General features: G+C 30.5%; 2 protein-coding genes across 2 annotated transcripts; one reads left to right on the forward strand and one right to left on the reverse strand.

Annotated features, from left to right (window-relative positions):
* The first annotated feature begins 1,303 nt into the window (after window positions 1-1,303).
* LOC101491489 (probable LRR receptor-like serine/threonine-protein kinase At4g37250) lies at window positions 1,304-4,745 on the forward strand. The gene is made up of 2 exons (XM_004509046.4): window positions 1,304-3,388; window positions 3,886-4,745. The coding sequence occupies exons 1-2, from the start codon at window positions 1,771-1,773 to the stop codon at window positions 4,560-4,562; spliced, it is 2,295 nt and encodes a 764-aa protein (XP_004509103.1). The 5' UTR covers window positions 1,304-1,770; the 3' UTR covers window positions 4,563-4,745.
* Window positions 4,746-14,659: 9,914 nt separating this feature from the next.
* Window positions 14,660-16,827, reverse strand: LOC101491802 (cyclin-D3-3). Its single transcript, XM_004509047.3, has 4 exons — window positions 15,958-16,827; window positions 15,636-15,837; window positions 15,352-15,485; window positions 14,660-15,226 (listed from the first exon to the last, which is right to left on the reverse strand). The coding sequence occupies exons 1-4, from the start codon at window positions 16,468-16,470 to the stop codon at window positions 14,939-14,941; spliced, it is 1,137 nt and encodes a 378-aa protein (XP_004509104.1). The 5' UTR covers window positions 16,471-16,827; the 3' UTR covers window positions 14,660-14,938.
* Between the last annotated feature and the right edge of the window lie 866 nt (window positions 16,828-17,693).

Here is a 17,693-nt window from a genome sequence, read left to right on the forward strand (position 1 = left end):
TTTAATTAAAATTAAAATTTCAATTATGAAAATTTAATTATTGATATCAAAATTGAATAGATAAACATACTAAAATTTTAATTTAATTAATTTTAATAAATATTATAATCATATTTTATATGAACAAATTAAAAAAAAATTGATCAAAATATTTATAATATTAATACACGTTTTTGTTTATAATTATCGATTTAGACTGGAGAGAGTACTACCTGTTTATTGTCTGGGCCATATCTTCTCGCGGCAATGAAATTCAATGTAGGTTGATTCTTAATATGTTTGTTCACACATAATCTTCATCCGATACTATTGATGAAACGCCATTTAAATTAGAAATGATGTGCATTAACTTTTGATAAGATTTTTTCCCTTTTTTCCATTAATGAATCCAATAATGACGTTATGACAGGGTAACAGTGTTGCATTTTGGGACCCTCTTCAATAATGGTGTACTACTTGGATATTTTTTGCTATCATAAATTAATACTACAAAGAAAATATAGTAGTACTCTTTATTTATACTTCTAAAAATCATTTTGTTTTTGAAATGGTTGTTTACTTTGTTTTGGATTGTTACGACTCAATTCGTCAGAAACAGCACTTTAAATTCAACATATCACATTTTAGTATCCTTGAGAGTCGATCTCCTTTCGTTAACTCTGACTCTATCGACATAAAAAATGTAAGATATAAGTGATGTCAAATTTGTCAATGATACAAATGTTACATTATCAAAAAGACCAAATATCACACTCTATTAATATAAATGTTGGTGTAGGTCGAATTATAAAACATCTATTCAATATTTTTACTCTGACTCAATCATTTATTTATTGACTCAAGCGTCGTACGTAGTTGTAGATTTTCACCACCGAAGACATACAAAGTGTTATCTTAATTACTAGTTTATTGGCATGTCTTTCCTTTTGGATCCATTTTGGTTCACTTTCATATCTTCCTTCCTTGTTCTTTCGAACCCGTAAAGGTGAAAATTAAGTGTATCCAATTACTAACGGGGTAGATAGATTTAGCGTAGAATTTTATTATTCTTGATCCATTCAAAAGAAATTAAAGTGGAAGAAAACAAATGATACAGCGAGCCATGAGTCATAAGTTAAAAGAACGTAGTACAATCATCAATTTAATTACATACAATTATAAAATAGTCAATATATTTTATATATATGTAACAGCCTTTGACAGTTACATAAATAATTAAATAAATAAAGTCGAGGACATAATTACACGGACAGAGGGATTTATAAATGGAGGACTAATGAAAGTCAATAAGGAAAGAGTTTGCAAATCTTATAACTCCATCTGTGTGTCAAGTAGTTGTAGAAAAAGATGCTATACTATTATTATTGCTCCCATAATAATAATAATAGCAATAACTTTATAAGTAGAATACTCGGGTGAGAGATAGTTAATGCAGCAACAACAATTGAATGAAAGAGTGAGGCAGTGAGTAGTGAAAGAGCAATTAAACTATTCAAAGCTCAACCATAAATTTCTAAGAGGTTTGGGTTTCGTTGAGGTGTTAAATGTTAATTTGTAATTTTTTTTTACAAAAGCAAATTAAATTTATTTACGCTCATATAGTTTAATGTCAGGTAACCTTTTCATTATATTATTTAATGAATGAACAATATTATTACACCCACATGGAGGTCTGTCTCATCGCAATAAATCCCCGTTACCCATTTCCCTCATATTTCTCTCTCCGTTCTCACTTGAAGAAATGTTGAATCACTCTCTAAAACTAAAATCATGAACTCCACCATCACAACCCTTTCTCTTCTCACACTCCTTATTCTCATAACCATTAACCAATGTCATTGCCTCAACAACGACGGTGTTCTCTTACTTTCCTTCAAATACTCCGTTCTCAACGACCCTTTCTCTGTTCTTTCAAATTGGAACTACAGCGATGAAACACCATGTTCATGGAACGGAGTTTTTTGTACCAACACTAAAAATGATACTCAATATCGTGTTACTTCGTTGTCTCTACCAAATTCTCAGCTTCTAAGTTCAATTCCTTCTGATCTTGGTTCAATTGAAAATCTACAAATTCTCGACCTTTCTAACAATTCCATTAATGGGTCACTTCCTTCTTCGTTTTTTAAACCAAACTCTGAGCTTCGTTTTCTTAATTTTTCAAACAATTTGTTAACAGGGGAAATTCCAGAGTCTATAACAGAGCTTAGAAATCTTCAGATTCTTAACTTTTCCGACAATGCTTTCGCGGGAAAATTACCAAACAATCTCTCAAACATGAAAAACTTAACCGTTGCTTCGTTTAAGAACAATTACTTAACCGGTTTTCTTCCTAGCGATTTGAGAAATTTGCAGGTTTTGGATCTGTCTTCGAATTTGTTGAACGGAACGTTAACTCAAGATTTCGGTGGTGAATCCATGGTTTACTTGAACATTTCCTACAACAGATTTTCCGGGAAAATTTCACCGGAGTTTGCCGAGAAAATTCCGAGTAATGCAACGGTTGATCTGTCTTTTAACAATCTCTCCGGCGAGATACCGGATTCACCTGTTTTGTTGAATCAAGAAACGAAATCCTTCTCTGGAAACCATGATATTTGTGGTGAACCAACGAAGAATCCATGTTCAATTCCCTCTTCACCTTCTTCTGAACCAAAAGCTTCTTCTCCAACTTCACCACCTGCAATCGCTGCAATGCCGAAAAATTTGGATAACGATTCACCTCTTGCACCAACGGAATCTTCAGAGAAGAAAAAGAGTGGTATTCGAAAAGGAACGATTATAGGAATCGTGGTTGGAGATTTCGTCGGAATCGGAATCTTAGCTTTGGTTTTCATTTACGTTTACAAGTTAAAGAGAAAAAAAGACATGAAAAATGAAATAAAAAACGAAGCTTGTTATACGAGAAGCGAATCAACAACATCAGAGACAAGAGGTTTCACGAGTTGGTCGTGTTTAAGAAAAAGAAATGAAAATGAAGAATCCTCTGAGACACCGAGTTGTTCAGATAGTGACGTGGAAGCAGCACCGCGAAATACGGAAGAAGTTGAAAATAAAAAACAAACGGGTTCGGGTACTCTTGTTATTGTTGATGGTGAAAGAGAGCTTGAAGTTGAAACGCTTTTGAAAGCTTCTGCTTATATATTAGGTGCTACTGGTTCAAGCATAATGTATAAAGCTGTGCTTGAAGATGGAACTTCGTTAGCGGTTCGTAGAATCGGTGAAAATGGTGTTGAACGGTTCAAGGATTTCGAGAATCAGGTTCGGGTCATAGCCAAACTGGTTCACCCGAATTTGGTTCGGGTTCGTGGGTTTTACTGGGGACATGAAGAGAAACTCATTATCTATGACTTTGTTCCTAATGGCTGTCTTGCCAATGTTCGTTACAGTAAGTTTCTTTTAACTTGAGTAATTCATTTATTTTTTACTGTTTTTGTGTATCTTAGTATGATACATTTGTTTTTACTATAATGCGCTGGGGTATAGAGGATATGATTTTATTATGAGTCATGACGTTGATGGTGTGAAGTAGGTGCAACGGAACCTTTTACTTTAATGAACAAAAATAGTCAACCATGTCAAGACTTTTATTTTTCTTCAAAATAAAATTTCAGACTTTTATTGCCAAGAGTTGTCCCATGGCTTTCTGATAACGATACGCGTGCCCATAATTGGAAACATTTACATGCCTATTGTTTTTTTGTTATTGTCCCTCTCTTGGACCATTTTTATGTTTGCTTCAATTACTTGTGTTATGTCTCTTCTATTGTTCTCATAATAATGGAGATGGAGGTGTATAGCACAAAATAGTTGTTGTTTTCATCTTTTTTATGTAGAGTTATTTTTTTGGACTTACTCTTTGTCATGCTGTGGTTGGAATGTTAGGAAAGGTGGGGTCCTCACCAAGCCACTTACCGTGGGAAATTCGGCTCAAGATAGCGAAAGGGGTGGCACGTGGGCTTACTTACCTCCACGAGAAGAAACACGTGCATGGAAATTTGAAGCCGACCAATATTCTATTGGGCAATGACATGGAGCCCAAAATTGGAGACTTTGGGCTTGAGAGAATAGTAACGGGTGACACAAGTTATAGTAAAGCTGGAGGGTCAGCACGTATTTTTGGGAGTAAAAGATCAACGGCCTCACGTGATAGTTTTCAAGATGTTACACTTGGGCCTAGTCCAAGTCCAAGTCCAAGTTCCATAGGTGGTGTATCACCTTATCATGCTCCTGAATCGCTTAGGAATTTGAAGCCTCACCCAAAGTGGGACGTGTACTCTTTTGGGGTTATGTTTCTTGAATTGTTAACGGGGAAGATTGTGGTTTTGGATGATCAGGGACAAGGGCCCACGATTTTTGTTGAGGATAAGAATCGGGCTTTGAGGATGGTTGATGTGGCTATACGGGCTGATATGGAAGGTAAAGAAGAGGCCTTGTTGGCTTACTTCAAGTTAGGGTATAATTGTGTGTCTAGTATTCCTCAAAAAAGGCCACAAATGAAAGAGGTGTTACAAGTTCTTGAAAAAATACCATATACGTCGTCGTATTATTATAGCCACTGAAAACATGATTTGTCATTTTTTTTTTTTGTAGAAAAAATAACAATGTATGTAGTTATGATAAAGTAATAGGTTTTTGTGTTTTGGTTCAAATGTTGTGTGTTGTAATTGTTGGAAGTCCATTGACTATATCTCTGTCAATTCATTTACTAATTTTCACGAAATAGATTCCGTTTATTATAATAACTTATCTTTCAAGATGTTGAATATGGTCGTCAATGCAATGATTGAATAAGTTAGAACAAATTACAATAATGTATCAAATTTTACAATGCAAAAGCATGTTATTATAATAACCATTGTTTTTAAATTGTAATATGCAATTGCAATTGAAATCTCCACAACAATATCGGAGCTGCAATTTGGAAAGGTTTGCGGTATAACTTCAACCACAATTTAAATCCAAGATAATGATAAGAACTTATCGTACAAAGACTATTATAATATGGAGTAATTTGTGTGTCCCAATCAACAACTTATAAGATACTATTGATCAATGAGTGTTTTTATAAATTACTTTTAGTCTCTGGTATTGAAATAATATAACACTTTTTTGGTGCACCGGAACCGATACCAAACAAGTTATCCATGATAGTCTCACTACTCGCTGCAGCAAAACTTATAGAACATATAATATTGGAATATTAATATACCAAAGATATTGTGATTACACAATGAGACAGAGCATATAATACTGGGATTTTACAACCAATTATATTATCATACACACACACACACACCATAATCACACTATATCAGAGATTCAAAAGGATTTGTTTTATTTATTTTTATAAGAGATTATTTAAAAGGATTTGAGTAATTATTCAGAAATCGTTTAAAAATAATCCAAAATATGTATGAAATCTAAATGAAAATAAATTTAAACAAAAATAGTATAGAAATTGAGCTGAAGCTGAAATAATTGAAGTACAGATCAGTAATGTATTTTGGAATTTATTTGTATAATTTCTAATCCACGTGAATCTATTTTCTAGCTGCCAATCAAATAAGATTAGAAATTATTGATCTTTTGCGTCCTATTATAAAACTTTTGTCATGATCAAAAGCCCTACATCCATTGAATGATAATTGTTTTATACGACTATCTCCATTATTGATATTGCTAATAATCATTGATCAAATAAGGCTGATGAGACTTCAATCACAGTTGCATTGATTGCAAACATTTTTTTTACACAATTTTACAAAGATTTTTTATAATTTTTTTAACGTAAATCAGCGTGTTGATCTAATTTATTTATGAAAACGGATACACCATTTAATATTTTATTTTAGTTAAATTTAAGTATTGTTCACACGAATGCGGACATTAATTTCCAAGATATTGTTATAGAATGAAATATAAACAAAAATAATAATTGAAAAGTTATGTATAAGATTATATAATAAATACAAGATACATCAACTTTTCAACGGTCGACATCTTCCTAGATATGTTTTAGCATCTTTGTTGAAACATGATTGATTGAGTACATAAGTGTCAGCTTCAATGTCTGGGAAAGAGGAGAATATAGGACAAGGCACAAGTTGAAATTTCATTTTCTGGGCCTCAAATATATTCGATGTTATGTAGCTGTTGGGTATATTTGACTTGTGATTGAGCTCTTATGGTAATCCGCTATTTACGGATACATGTCTATCTATTATATTTATAGTATAAGTTAATGTCTAGATACAAGTACAATTATTTTATTTCTAGCCAAATTCTATCTAGATTCCACCTTTGTGGATCGGAGACATGCATAATATTTGTATAAGATTGTAACCATAGAAGTTGAATTGAATTCCTTAGTGATGTCGGCATTTCTCATGTGTATGTGTGGTCCAAATTTGAAACTTCCAAGATTAGCCTTTTGAGATTTAAAAGGATTTATGCCATTGCAATCATCTTGATTTGCATATGCTTTGTTGGTCAAACTTCGTGATGCTACATTACTGGTAATATTTTCCAATAAGCAGTATCATATATACGAGTAGAAATGTTTTAGAAATAAGAAATGAGATTGGTTTGCAACTTTGCATTTATTGACTCCACCACATCTGCACCGCTTATATGTTCAAGATTTCAATTCAATTAGGTGTCCAAAGAGAAATACGTTTATGACCCTCATTTTTTAGGGGGGGGGGGGTCAAACTTCCTTAGCCCAAGTAATAAATGTCGAAGAATTCTGCACGATTGGGCCGAGTGTTGGGTTGGGTTGGGCTCCCTAATTGTTTTTAATTTTATTTTTTTGGTGATAGGTTCTCTCTAATTGTTGAACACAAAATATAAAAATACCCAATAATGTATGATTCAGAAAAGCAACGACTTGTGATTAATGTTATGTTTTCTCATACAAAAGGAGCTTTGAAATAGTTTATTTGGATTTTCATTATAAGATAACTACTTACATAAATAACATAAATAGTCCTTCCTATGACCTCAATTATAAGTAAAAAAATGTATATATTAATTGATCTTAAATGTAAGCAAAAGTCAACAAATCTATCCACATTTAATGAGATTGTTTTAAAAATAACAAAAATATCTTTCCATTAATTATTTAATGTTGAATCAGATGATCATAATAATTAGATATAAGCTTGTAATGTAATTGAATTAATCTTTTACTAAAAATAAAGAAAAGTAAATGCACTTAACTATTACCTTTGTTTTACGAAACTTAACTATCTTTAATGACATGAAAAATAAGTACATTTGCTTCTAAATTTATTTTAAAATGTCTATAAACTCTTTTTAAAAATAAGAAATGTCCATAAATTATTTATAAGTTATTTTTTACTTCCATCAAATCAAGTAATATCTTTAAGATAAAAACACTTGGGTGTACAAATTAACATCATCATTTTTAGGATGCTTATTCATCCCAAATTCTATTTTAAGGTAAAACAAATATCGAGAATATAAATAGTATTTTCTTTAAAGAGTATAAAGGTAAAATTTATATACATTAAATGCAAATAAGGGAGATATCATGAGTTCAAATTTACCCCCACTTTACAACAAATATTTCCATAGTCTTTAACTATTTGAGTTGCATTTACCAGACAACTGAAATAGCTTTTTAACATACATCCTGAAATGCAACTAGCTTATTCAATTTGAAGCATATTTTTAATACAATAGGTATTTGAATTTAATTTATATAGAATGTCGTTGATAAAAAAATTACAAAATCAATCAATTTACAACCATCAAATTATTAAAAATATTTTACTATTAATATAAATTGCTTCTAATGTTATATATGATTATTAATAATATACTGACAATATAAAAAAGTTACTATGGTAACATAAGAAAATTAAACACTAAATACTTACACAAACTTTTAAAAATCATAAATGTGAGATGTTATTTTGTTTGTGGAAGAAATTGAATCAAGAATCATAACACTTCAACTATGCCTCCACAAACTATCAACTTATCACTACTTAATTAAACTAATAAGCTATTTTCAACCGAATTTGGACTCCTAGCCCTGGGCGGAAAGTGAAGTTGTTGGGGAAGAATATGAGAGTCGTTGCTTCGAGTTTCTCGTTGGAGTGGTGTACATGCACACATTTCAATGATCAAGTATATTTTTGTTAGAAAATGAGAGGTTTTAGGTTAGAATTTCAATGTACTTTTATTGCTTCAAGTGTCATTTCTTTATACTAGTTTATTTAGGGTTTCTAGAAGATTACTGTTAGAATCATCTGATAGAGGATTAGTAATTATTAGATTGCCCTCTGATATGGGACACGGGTTCCTTTTAGCTTAAAATGGATATTGCCACCTAGTAAGTATAATCATGGTTAGATTGTCATCAAGTGGTTCAAGATGTAGACATAAATGAGCTATCGTGGTCAATCATCACCAAATCTCCTTTTTGGTCATTGGTGGCTATGATTTAGGGTATATGTGACTTATCATGGTCGTCCACTTCAAATCCCTTCATGGAGTGAAGGGTGCTCTAATTTCAAAAAGCTTTTGTGTCCTTGTTAATTAGATTGAGTCAATCCGAAGTGGATTCATCTCTTTGATGGATCTAGACTACGATATATTGAATCCAGTCCAAAAGATAAGCTAAACCAAATATCCTTGAAAAACAATAATACATATATTAATAGGGATAATAAATATATTTGGTACTAACATCATAATTTTTTTCTTTTTTTAAGAACACGAGAGATCCAATTAAGTGAGAAATTCTAATTGTGGGTTGCTGAATTGCAACACTAACGACATTTTTGTTTAAAAAAATTTAAAACCCATAAATCACGTGATGGTATTTGACCACGCATTCTTGTTGAAGCTATTCGTACCATATAGCAGCACTATATTAACATAAAAGCTTATTTTTATTTGACCAAAAAATAAAAAACATAAAGTTCTAAACGGTTGTATTTCAAACTTGATAGTTGATACAAAATTATTTTAAGAGAAACTAGTTTAGTTAACACCTATGCAGTTGTGACTAATTGTGATAGTAATTATGATGGTTGTTGACTAATGATTTTGACCACTCAAGAAGAAGAGAATAGACCCAAAAATAATTAGTTGAGAGACAGGGCCCACATTCTACATAACTCTGTGGCTGAAACTTCACCAAGGCAGCTTCTGTTCTATTTCAAAGGGGTTGTTGTGTTTCTTAAAATGACAGCCATTTTTATATGTATTCATTTATCTTGCAGTGGTACATTTTAGAACGACCAATGCAAATTTATGTGAGAAATTTCCTCATATCCATACTCTATCCGAATTTGCCTGTTTCATTCCACATAAACAAAAGTACTAGTCCTTTTGACATTTTGTCCCTAAATGTATACAAAACAAAATTTTCTAGTTGTTTCTCAACTACTACTCACTTTCCGCTCTGCTATATCACATGTGAACAATTATTATTTCTCTTATTACATAATCTCTATCTTTAGTTCTCTATCATATTTCAATCATATATAGCTATACTTCAACATTCTTTATGTGTATGTATCTTTTGGAATAATAGTGTCTTTTTCTAGAATACTATACTCTAATTTTGTTTAAACTCTAAAATATAATTTTTATTAAAATTACAATTATGTATCATGATTCCGTTAATTTTACAGTCAAATTAAAATAAGAGAGAAATAATTAATTTGAATGAATTTTTTTAAAATTACTTTAAAATATATTATAGTGTTAATAAAGAGTAAATAGTTATATTTTTTTTCTATAGATGAGACGTTAAGCACCACCAAAAAATTCACACGTAAAGTTGAAATCTTGAATTCAAATCTAGATTATCTCATAAAATATCGATCTATCAATATCGACATTATCGATTAAGTTATGCTTATTGACAAGAAACAATTATTTAATTCTTTAAATATGTGAGATCTTATCACTTAAATCTTTAAAAATATCTCAAAAAATTTATAAATATTTTATAGTATATCTTCTATTAGTGTTTTTTATTTATGAACCAAACTAATTAATATAAACATATTTGATGATCAAAATATAATTAAATACACATTCCAAAATGGAAGTGTATAACAAAAGATACATTTAGTTATATATTTTAAAAGTATAGTTACAACGTTGTACATATTCAAAAATTAAAATAATTATGTATTTGTTTATTGTTAATTTTTTTAGAGAAAAAGAAAAGAGATGTAAATATGAAAAAATTATTAGCTTAGAATGTTGACTGTTAATTTAAAAGCATTTTAATTTTGTCTGCTAAAATTGACTGAAAAAAGAAAGCGAGGTTAACATAAATCATATAATAATATTATGAATAAGAGATTGGTTTTGGCTGGGGAATCTAATTTGAATGTGTAATTAAGTCTAATGCATAAGGTTAATTAAGTGGATAGCATATAATGATGTAGATCTGGATAAGTCAGTGAAGAAATGGACAAGAGTTATCTATAGACGTGTCCTTGCCCTGTTGATGACTTTGTTCAATTTGGGCCTACAATCAAAATGAAGGTTAGACTTAGAGACGCCAGGCTATAAAGCCTAATAACAATAGCTCGTACAAACCAACATGCTACGTACGATACAATGCAGCAAGGGAGGAACCATTCTAAATTGCTTTTGTGTAAATCAACGTATGTACACACATAATTGATTTGGGAATCGATCTCGTCGAGGTCAAAAAGATAGGATGGGGTAATGTTTTAATCTCTACTATTTATTTAATGTATTAAATAAAAGAGAATGTGTATAAAAATAAAAATAAAAAGTGTAGATACAAATATTACTCTCTCATTTTTTTTTCTTTAACACGAGGGATCCATTTCGCAATTGATGTTACACATTTGACATTTCCAATATCGAAACTCAAATCCACACAAATTCCAAATCATTAATTTAGTAGTAAAAATATAGCCATTAGATCTACATATTACAAATCTAATTTCCGTTTGAATCAATAAAATAAAATAAATTTAAATTTAATTATAAATATATAATAAATTTTAAATATTTTTTACTTAAACTAGGACAACATAATCACACTGTAAATTTTTTTCGTAAGAAAAACAACAAATTCACATAATGTTTTTCAAACAAAAAAATTCCAATAATGACCACGCGCATGAGTTGCTTGGCTTAAGTGCTTATCATGTCAGTGGCTTTGCGGTCAAAAGTAGATCGTAAGATTAATTTAATTTAATAGTTCAGATCATCAATCCTATTCCTATTAACCGTTTATTTAATAACAACTCACTCTATTAGTTCCTTTTTTAACATAGTTTTAAGAATATAAATATATTAATATAATATTTAGTGGTCTAAATAGTTTTTATGCAGCTTAAAACATTTTGAAATTGTAGTAACGAAAAAAGTAAATGAAAATTATTCTAACTCATCCATACACATCAATTTTTTTACTTGGATACTAAATTGGTACCACTTCTTAATGGGTAATTACGGATCCGGATTTTATGAAATCAAAACTATATGTAATCCTCTAGTAAATAGATTTACGGTTGTTAAATTTTAAGCAGATTAACATGCTACGTACGATACAATGCAGCAAGGGAGGAACCATTCTAAATTGCTTTTGTGTAAATCAACGTATGTACACACATAATTGATTTGGGAATCGATCTCGTCGAGGTCAAAAAGATAGGATGGGGTAATGTTTTAATCTCTACTATTTATTTAATGTATTAAATAAAAGAGAATGTGTATAAAAATAAAAATAAAAAGTGTAGATACAAATATTACTCTCTCATTTTTTTTTCTTTAACACGAGGGATCCATTTCGCAATTGATGTTACACATTTGACATTTCCAATATCGAAACTCAAATCCACACAAATTCCAAATCATTAATTTAGTAGTAAAAATATAGCCATTAGATCTACATATTACAAATCTAATTTCCGTTTGAATCAATAAAATAAAATAAATTTAAATTTAATTATAAATATATAATAAATTTTAAATATTTTTTACTTAAACTAGGACAACATAATCACACTGTAAATTTTTTTCGTAAGAAAAACAACAAATTCACATAATGTTTTTCAAACAAAAAAATTCCAATAATGACCACGCGCATGAGTTGCTTGGCTTAAGTGCTTATCATGTCAGTGGCTTTGCGGTCAAAAGTAGATCGTAAGATTAATTTAATTTAATAGTTCAGATCATCAATCCTATTCCTATTAACCGTTTATTTAATAACAACTCACTCTATTAGTTCCTTTTTTAACATAGTTTTAAGAATATAAATATATTAATATAATATTTAGTGGTCTAAATAGTTTTTATGCAGCTTAAAACATTTTGAAATTGTAGTAACGAAAAAAGTAAATGAAAATTATTCTAACTCATCCATACACATCAATTTTTTTACTTGGATACTAAATTGGTACCACTTCTTAATGGGTAATTACGGATCCGGATTTTATGAAATCAAAACTATATGTAATCCTCTAGTAAATAGATTTACGGTTGTTAAATTTTAAGCAGATTTTATTATTATTATTATTATTATTATTATTATTATTATTATTATTATTATTATTATTATTATTAAATCTAAAAATATAAATTTAAAATCTTGACGATTCAATGTTCAGCAAATCCGGGTAATTACCCTTTAGGCACCAACAATGGAGATGCTCTAAAAAAGGAGTTGAGTGGATGCTATAGGTAGTTAGCTTCTTTTGATACCATTATGCAAGTTACTAGTATATTGGCTGTATTTACCCAATGATACATTCCTTGATCCCTATTTTACACACAAAACTTGCTAAGAAACAGAGGTGCAAAAAAGTTATTGTGTTGAGGGGACTGTATATTTATGTCTACTTCCTATCTTATAGATATTAACACTAAATTACAATGTACTTGAATTTAATATTAAGATTTTGGATGTGTGATTTAAATATATGGAAAACTGTTATTTTGTCAAAACTAGGAAAAGTGTTCACTAAATAAGACAATCATAAATCCAATTTTTAATTTAAAAAAATCACAACTTTTAGCTAGTACTTCTAAAGATACGAAAAAGCACTGTATGGTAACTACCAAATTTGACTCTCAAGCAAAATCATCATATCACCAAGAATTATTGTTCATCAGGAATATAGCTGTCACTTTGAAAACTCATATTGCTATGGACTATTACAAACTCATCATAACCATGGCATCATACATCTGTAAAAAATAGCAACCATAACCAATTCAAAGTGATAAAAGCAAAAAAGAAAAAAACAGGACCACAATGGGAACAAAGTAGCATCCTAAAATCAAAGGCTTACCCAAATATGGGCGGTCATTTTCAGAAAATTTTACTTGTCTTTACCCTTTGATCATATTTGGGTATTGGATGCTATTTTAGTGAGTCAAGAAAACCAATTTTCTCTTGATGTTAATGGCAACCTAATTTGTCAACATAGCTCAATTATCACTTTCTTAATATGATATTCAAACAAGAGTCATAAATGTTAGAATTCCAGAGATAATTCTATCTTCCTAAAATGAAGAGTCAAGTACCACAGAACAGCTGGTTGAAAACTTAATTTAAAGTGTTTTTTCCATCTACATCTTATACTAAATGCATTTTCTATTTTGACTTATTTATGTTAGCTAGGTTTTCCTAAGATAGCAATCATAGATTTTGTTAAACAGTAATAATCTTATTGAAACACAAAACTTAACACAATAAAACACAAATACATTAGCGTATAAAATACAGTAAAAATCATATTTTGTTTTTCACTAAATGTGAAAGTATTGTATTTATGCCATATTTTGTGTAACATTGTATATTCCAATAATATTACTTTGTTAAAAGATAAACTTTAGAGCTTCAACAAAATCAAAATAATTTAAAACATGTAAATTATCATATGCACATAAATTTGCACCATGGCACATAGGCAAGCACTGCAATAATTATTTTAACCACTGACAATGATTTTATAAAGTCCAATGTCATCCTTAATGTCAAATTACAAAATCGAGTCATTTGACCATAGGACTCTTAAATTTATTGAATACACATCAAATTTCAATCTTTTCCAGCAAAGGTTATCAAATGCAGGGTTAAATATGAAACACCAAGATTGTAGAACTGAACAATTTTGAAACCAAAATCGTATTCGAAGCAATATACAAGAATTATGAAGTTTATAGTCGAGATTTTCAAACCTTGTGTGTAGCCAAATAATTAATATCTAATTCAATAACAAAGGAAATGGCACAGATGCAGATCAGACAAAACCATTGTAAAATTGGTAAGTTAATCAAAAGATTGCTTTATCTAATGTAAAAGAAGTATCATCTAATGTAACCTTAATCAAAAGATGCATTAATGGAAGAAACCCAGAGTACCTCCAATGTCAAGATAGAAGGAGAACACATTTTTCTGATTGGGTTTGGTTTGACATTGTACAAGAGTTTCATTACTTTACATTAGACCCAAGGACAATAGGACATTATGTTATCACTAAAGACATTTGATTTGACTTATCTTTGATGATTAGTTAGCACCTAACAATTTCCATATGCACCTATTCTTCATGAACAAAAGATAGATTGGCAGATGTGATAAGCAAAACTAACATCAAATGTGCTTATTGACAAAAATGTGTAAGATGAGTAAAAACTGCAATGGATAGATAACTCACAGGTAGAATTACAAGTTCATAACTCATCTTTCTACGGTATCAGATCCCTGCTTCACAATAATAGACAAAGTGGACGAGGGAAACCCAGTCTCTGCCTCATTCCATTAATCTTCAAATGTTTGGCTAGAAATGTATATATAATAACTAGAACATAATGTAATTGAATTTCAATAACATAACTGCCAGAATTATGTAAAAGAGTGCTACCACATTTGAAGTAAAAAGACTAAGATTGTTCATTATTAACGAGGGCTATTAAGAACATCAATAGACACACGATTAACAGAAGGCAATCGCATTTGCTGGTCCTGAGCTCTGCTCCTCTTAAACACCGGCTGCAGCGAAGGAGAAACCGAAGATGATGCCACAGTCCATGAATCATTTGAGCTATCACAACTGAAAGATGCATCCATGACACCACCTGGGCTACTTGGTTCAGATAGGTGTTTGCGTTTCTGATGAAGACTGTAAATACCATCATGGCAAACTAACAGCTTCAGCATAAGTTTGTAGCACTGGTTCACTTGTTCCTGTAAAATCAAATCACCGCCAAACTTTTTCACTTACTCATCAAACCAACACCAGATTTGAAAAATATAAAATGATAATCATTGATACGGTATAGGAGAGAACCAGTTAAATTAAATGCACAAACCTCGCTAATCTTTAATAAACCCATGAGTTGATCAATGTACTCAGTTGCATTAAATGGTTCAATCTCTTTAATTACATGGATCATTGTAGCAGCAGCCAATGTAGAAGGAAGATAACTCATCATAGCCTTTGAATCTGGCAACAATTATGACATTGAATACACATAAGTACCATTAGTCTTAATAGCAAGCCTCTGATTCTATTTAATATCAATGTATAATATCTTTTATATTAGCATTAATGATGAAAACTTAAAGTTTTTATGAAATCTATGTTATTACTTACCCACAATGACATGAAGAAGAACCCTCTCACAACGCCACATAAACTCCCAATGCAAACGGCTCTTCAAACCAAGCCTTCTAACAATGTGTTCAAAGAAAGAAATCGGTGTCACAGGATGCATCCTCCACTTCAGAGTTGACAAAACCAAAAGCTCCATTCTCTGTATAGTCTTAGCTTCAAACACAAATCTAGAATCCTCAACCTAATAAGAAACAATAAAAAAAATATATAAAAAATAACCCTCAAGTTTTTAACACCAAAAAACAAAACCATGTGGCATTTCAACAAACACCTAGAGTTCATCTTAAAAGTTAAAGCATACTTGAAGGTCTAAAAGAAGTGGCACGTGGGTCTCTTCCATTTTAGCAGCAAGTGACAAACAAGCAACAGCAGTAAGCTGTGTCATCCATGGCTTATCCTTTTGAAACTTCAAACTAGTGATGAATCTATCAAAGTAGTTCACAGCAAGAACAGTGGTCAAAGCAGAAAATCCATAGTGTGAACAAACTCTAGAAACCCAGTTCACAGCTTCAACACGAGAATCTTCCAAAGATCCATCAACAACAATGAGATTATTATTATCATCAAGAGAAGAAAACAAATGGGTCTCTTTTTCTTTCGAGATTAACGAAACGAGTTCATCGTGTTCCCAGAAAAGATCATTGTCAAGTAAAATCGAGGGTAAAGATTGGAACTTTTTAGTAGATGGGTCGTTGGTATTGGTTTCGGAATCGGTAACGTTTGCATCGAAATCGTCTTCGAAGTTGTTTTGTTCTTCACAGAGAAGGGCATCGAGGAAGGAAGGAGAGTGTTGTTGTTGTTCTCTGAGAGCCATCTTCTAGGAAGAAGATGAAGAGAAATGGTATCTTCATTATACCCGAGGAAGAGAAAGCAGAGCCATTTTCAACTCTGCCATGAATTTCTCTCACTAGGATAGCAGAGAGAGAGAGAGAGAGAGACGAATGAGGTAATGAAAGAAAGGGTTTTATTATCTCAGAACCATTTCACGCTTGTCGTTTTCTTTCTTCCTTTACTATTCTCAACAATTTTTCTCTCTCCCTATGCTTCCTAATATTATTATTACTATTTTTTTTACAATAATATTACAATTACTTGGTGGGATTTTTTTTATATTTTTTTCTAGAGCCGAAGTAAAAGCACCACTTGTGAGGCTATGAAAATGTTCACTCTTATAAAATTCTTCGGGAGAATTAAGTATGAGATAAATATATATTTTGTAATAATTTTCACTTAATCTTATTTTTTGGTTGTCATTAGGTTATATATGTATTTTATTTTTCGATTTTGGAGTTTATAAGTTGTTTTTTTTATGTTGTGATTATTATTTAAATTTCTCTTGTTTGTTTTTTCAACATTTTTTATAAGAGTTTATTATTCAGTTGAGGGAAATAGAGTTATATATATGCTTTATAGTTATAGCATTGTCTGACCTTTTACGTCATAAAATAAATGTTATATATATTGCAGAAGTGTTGTTTAAGCAAGATTCTAACTAAGAAATGTTTTGGTTATAAAGTGATCATTTGTGGTTCACTTCTTTTTTTTAATAACTTATTTGGTTTACGATTATAATATATCAAGTTCCGTTATGAAGTTTTACGTAGAGAAATTTGATGGAAAAAACAATTTTAACTTGTGTAAAATTCAAGTCAAATATGTGTTGATACAATTACGATTACACATGGTGTTGATTAACACGTGAATGTTGATTGGAATTGATGCAATGTACATTGTGAAATTATGTATATTGCTCAAGAACTTTCTAATAAAGCGATGTGGAAGTTGCATTATATTTTTAAGCATGGAAAATAAATTGTTGAAGTGGTTTAGCTTCAAACAGAGATTTTTGAAGTAGTTTAACTTCAAGTGGAGTATGATAATTATTTTTATTTATGGTTATTGTAGATAATGGAAGTCAAAGATACGCCAATTTCAATAAAGGTAAAGATTGATAGGCTTTGTTGAAATTGAATAATATTGAATAAGTCTCTATTTGAAACCGTAAAATAAAAGATAATTAAAGACTATATATATATA

Source organism: Cicer arietinum, chromosome 7 (genome assembly GCF_000331145.2).
Source record: "Cicer arietinum cultivar CDC Frontier isolate Library 1 chromosome 7, Cicar.CDCFrontier_v2.0, whole genome shotgun sequence".
NCBI lineage: Eukaryota > Viridiplantae > Streptophyta > Magnoliopsida > Fabales > Fabaceae > Cicer > Cicer arietinum.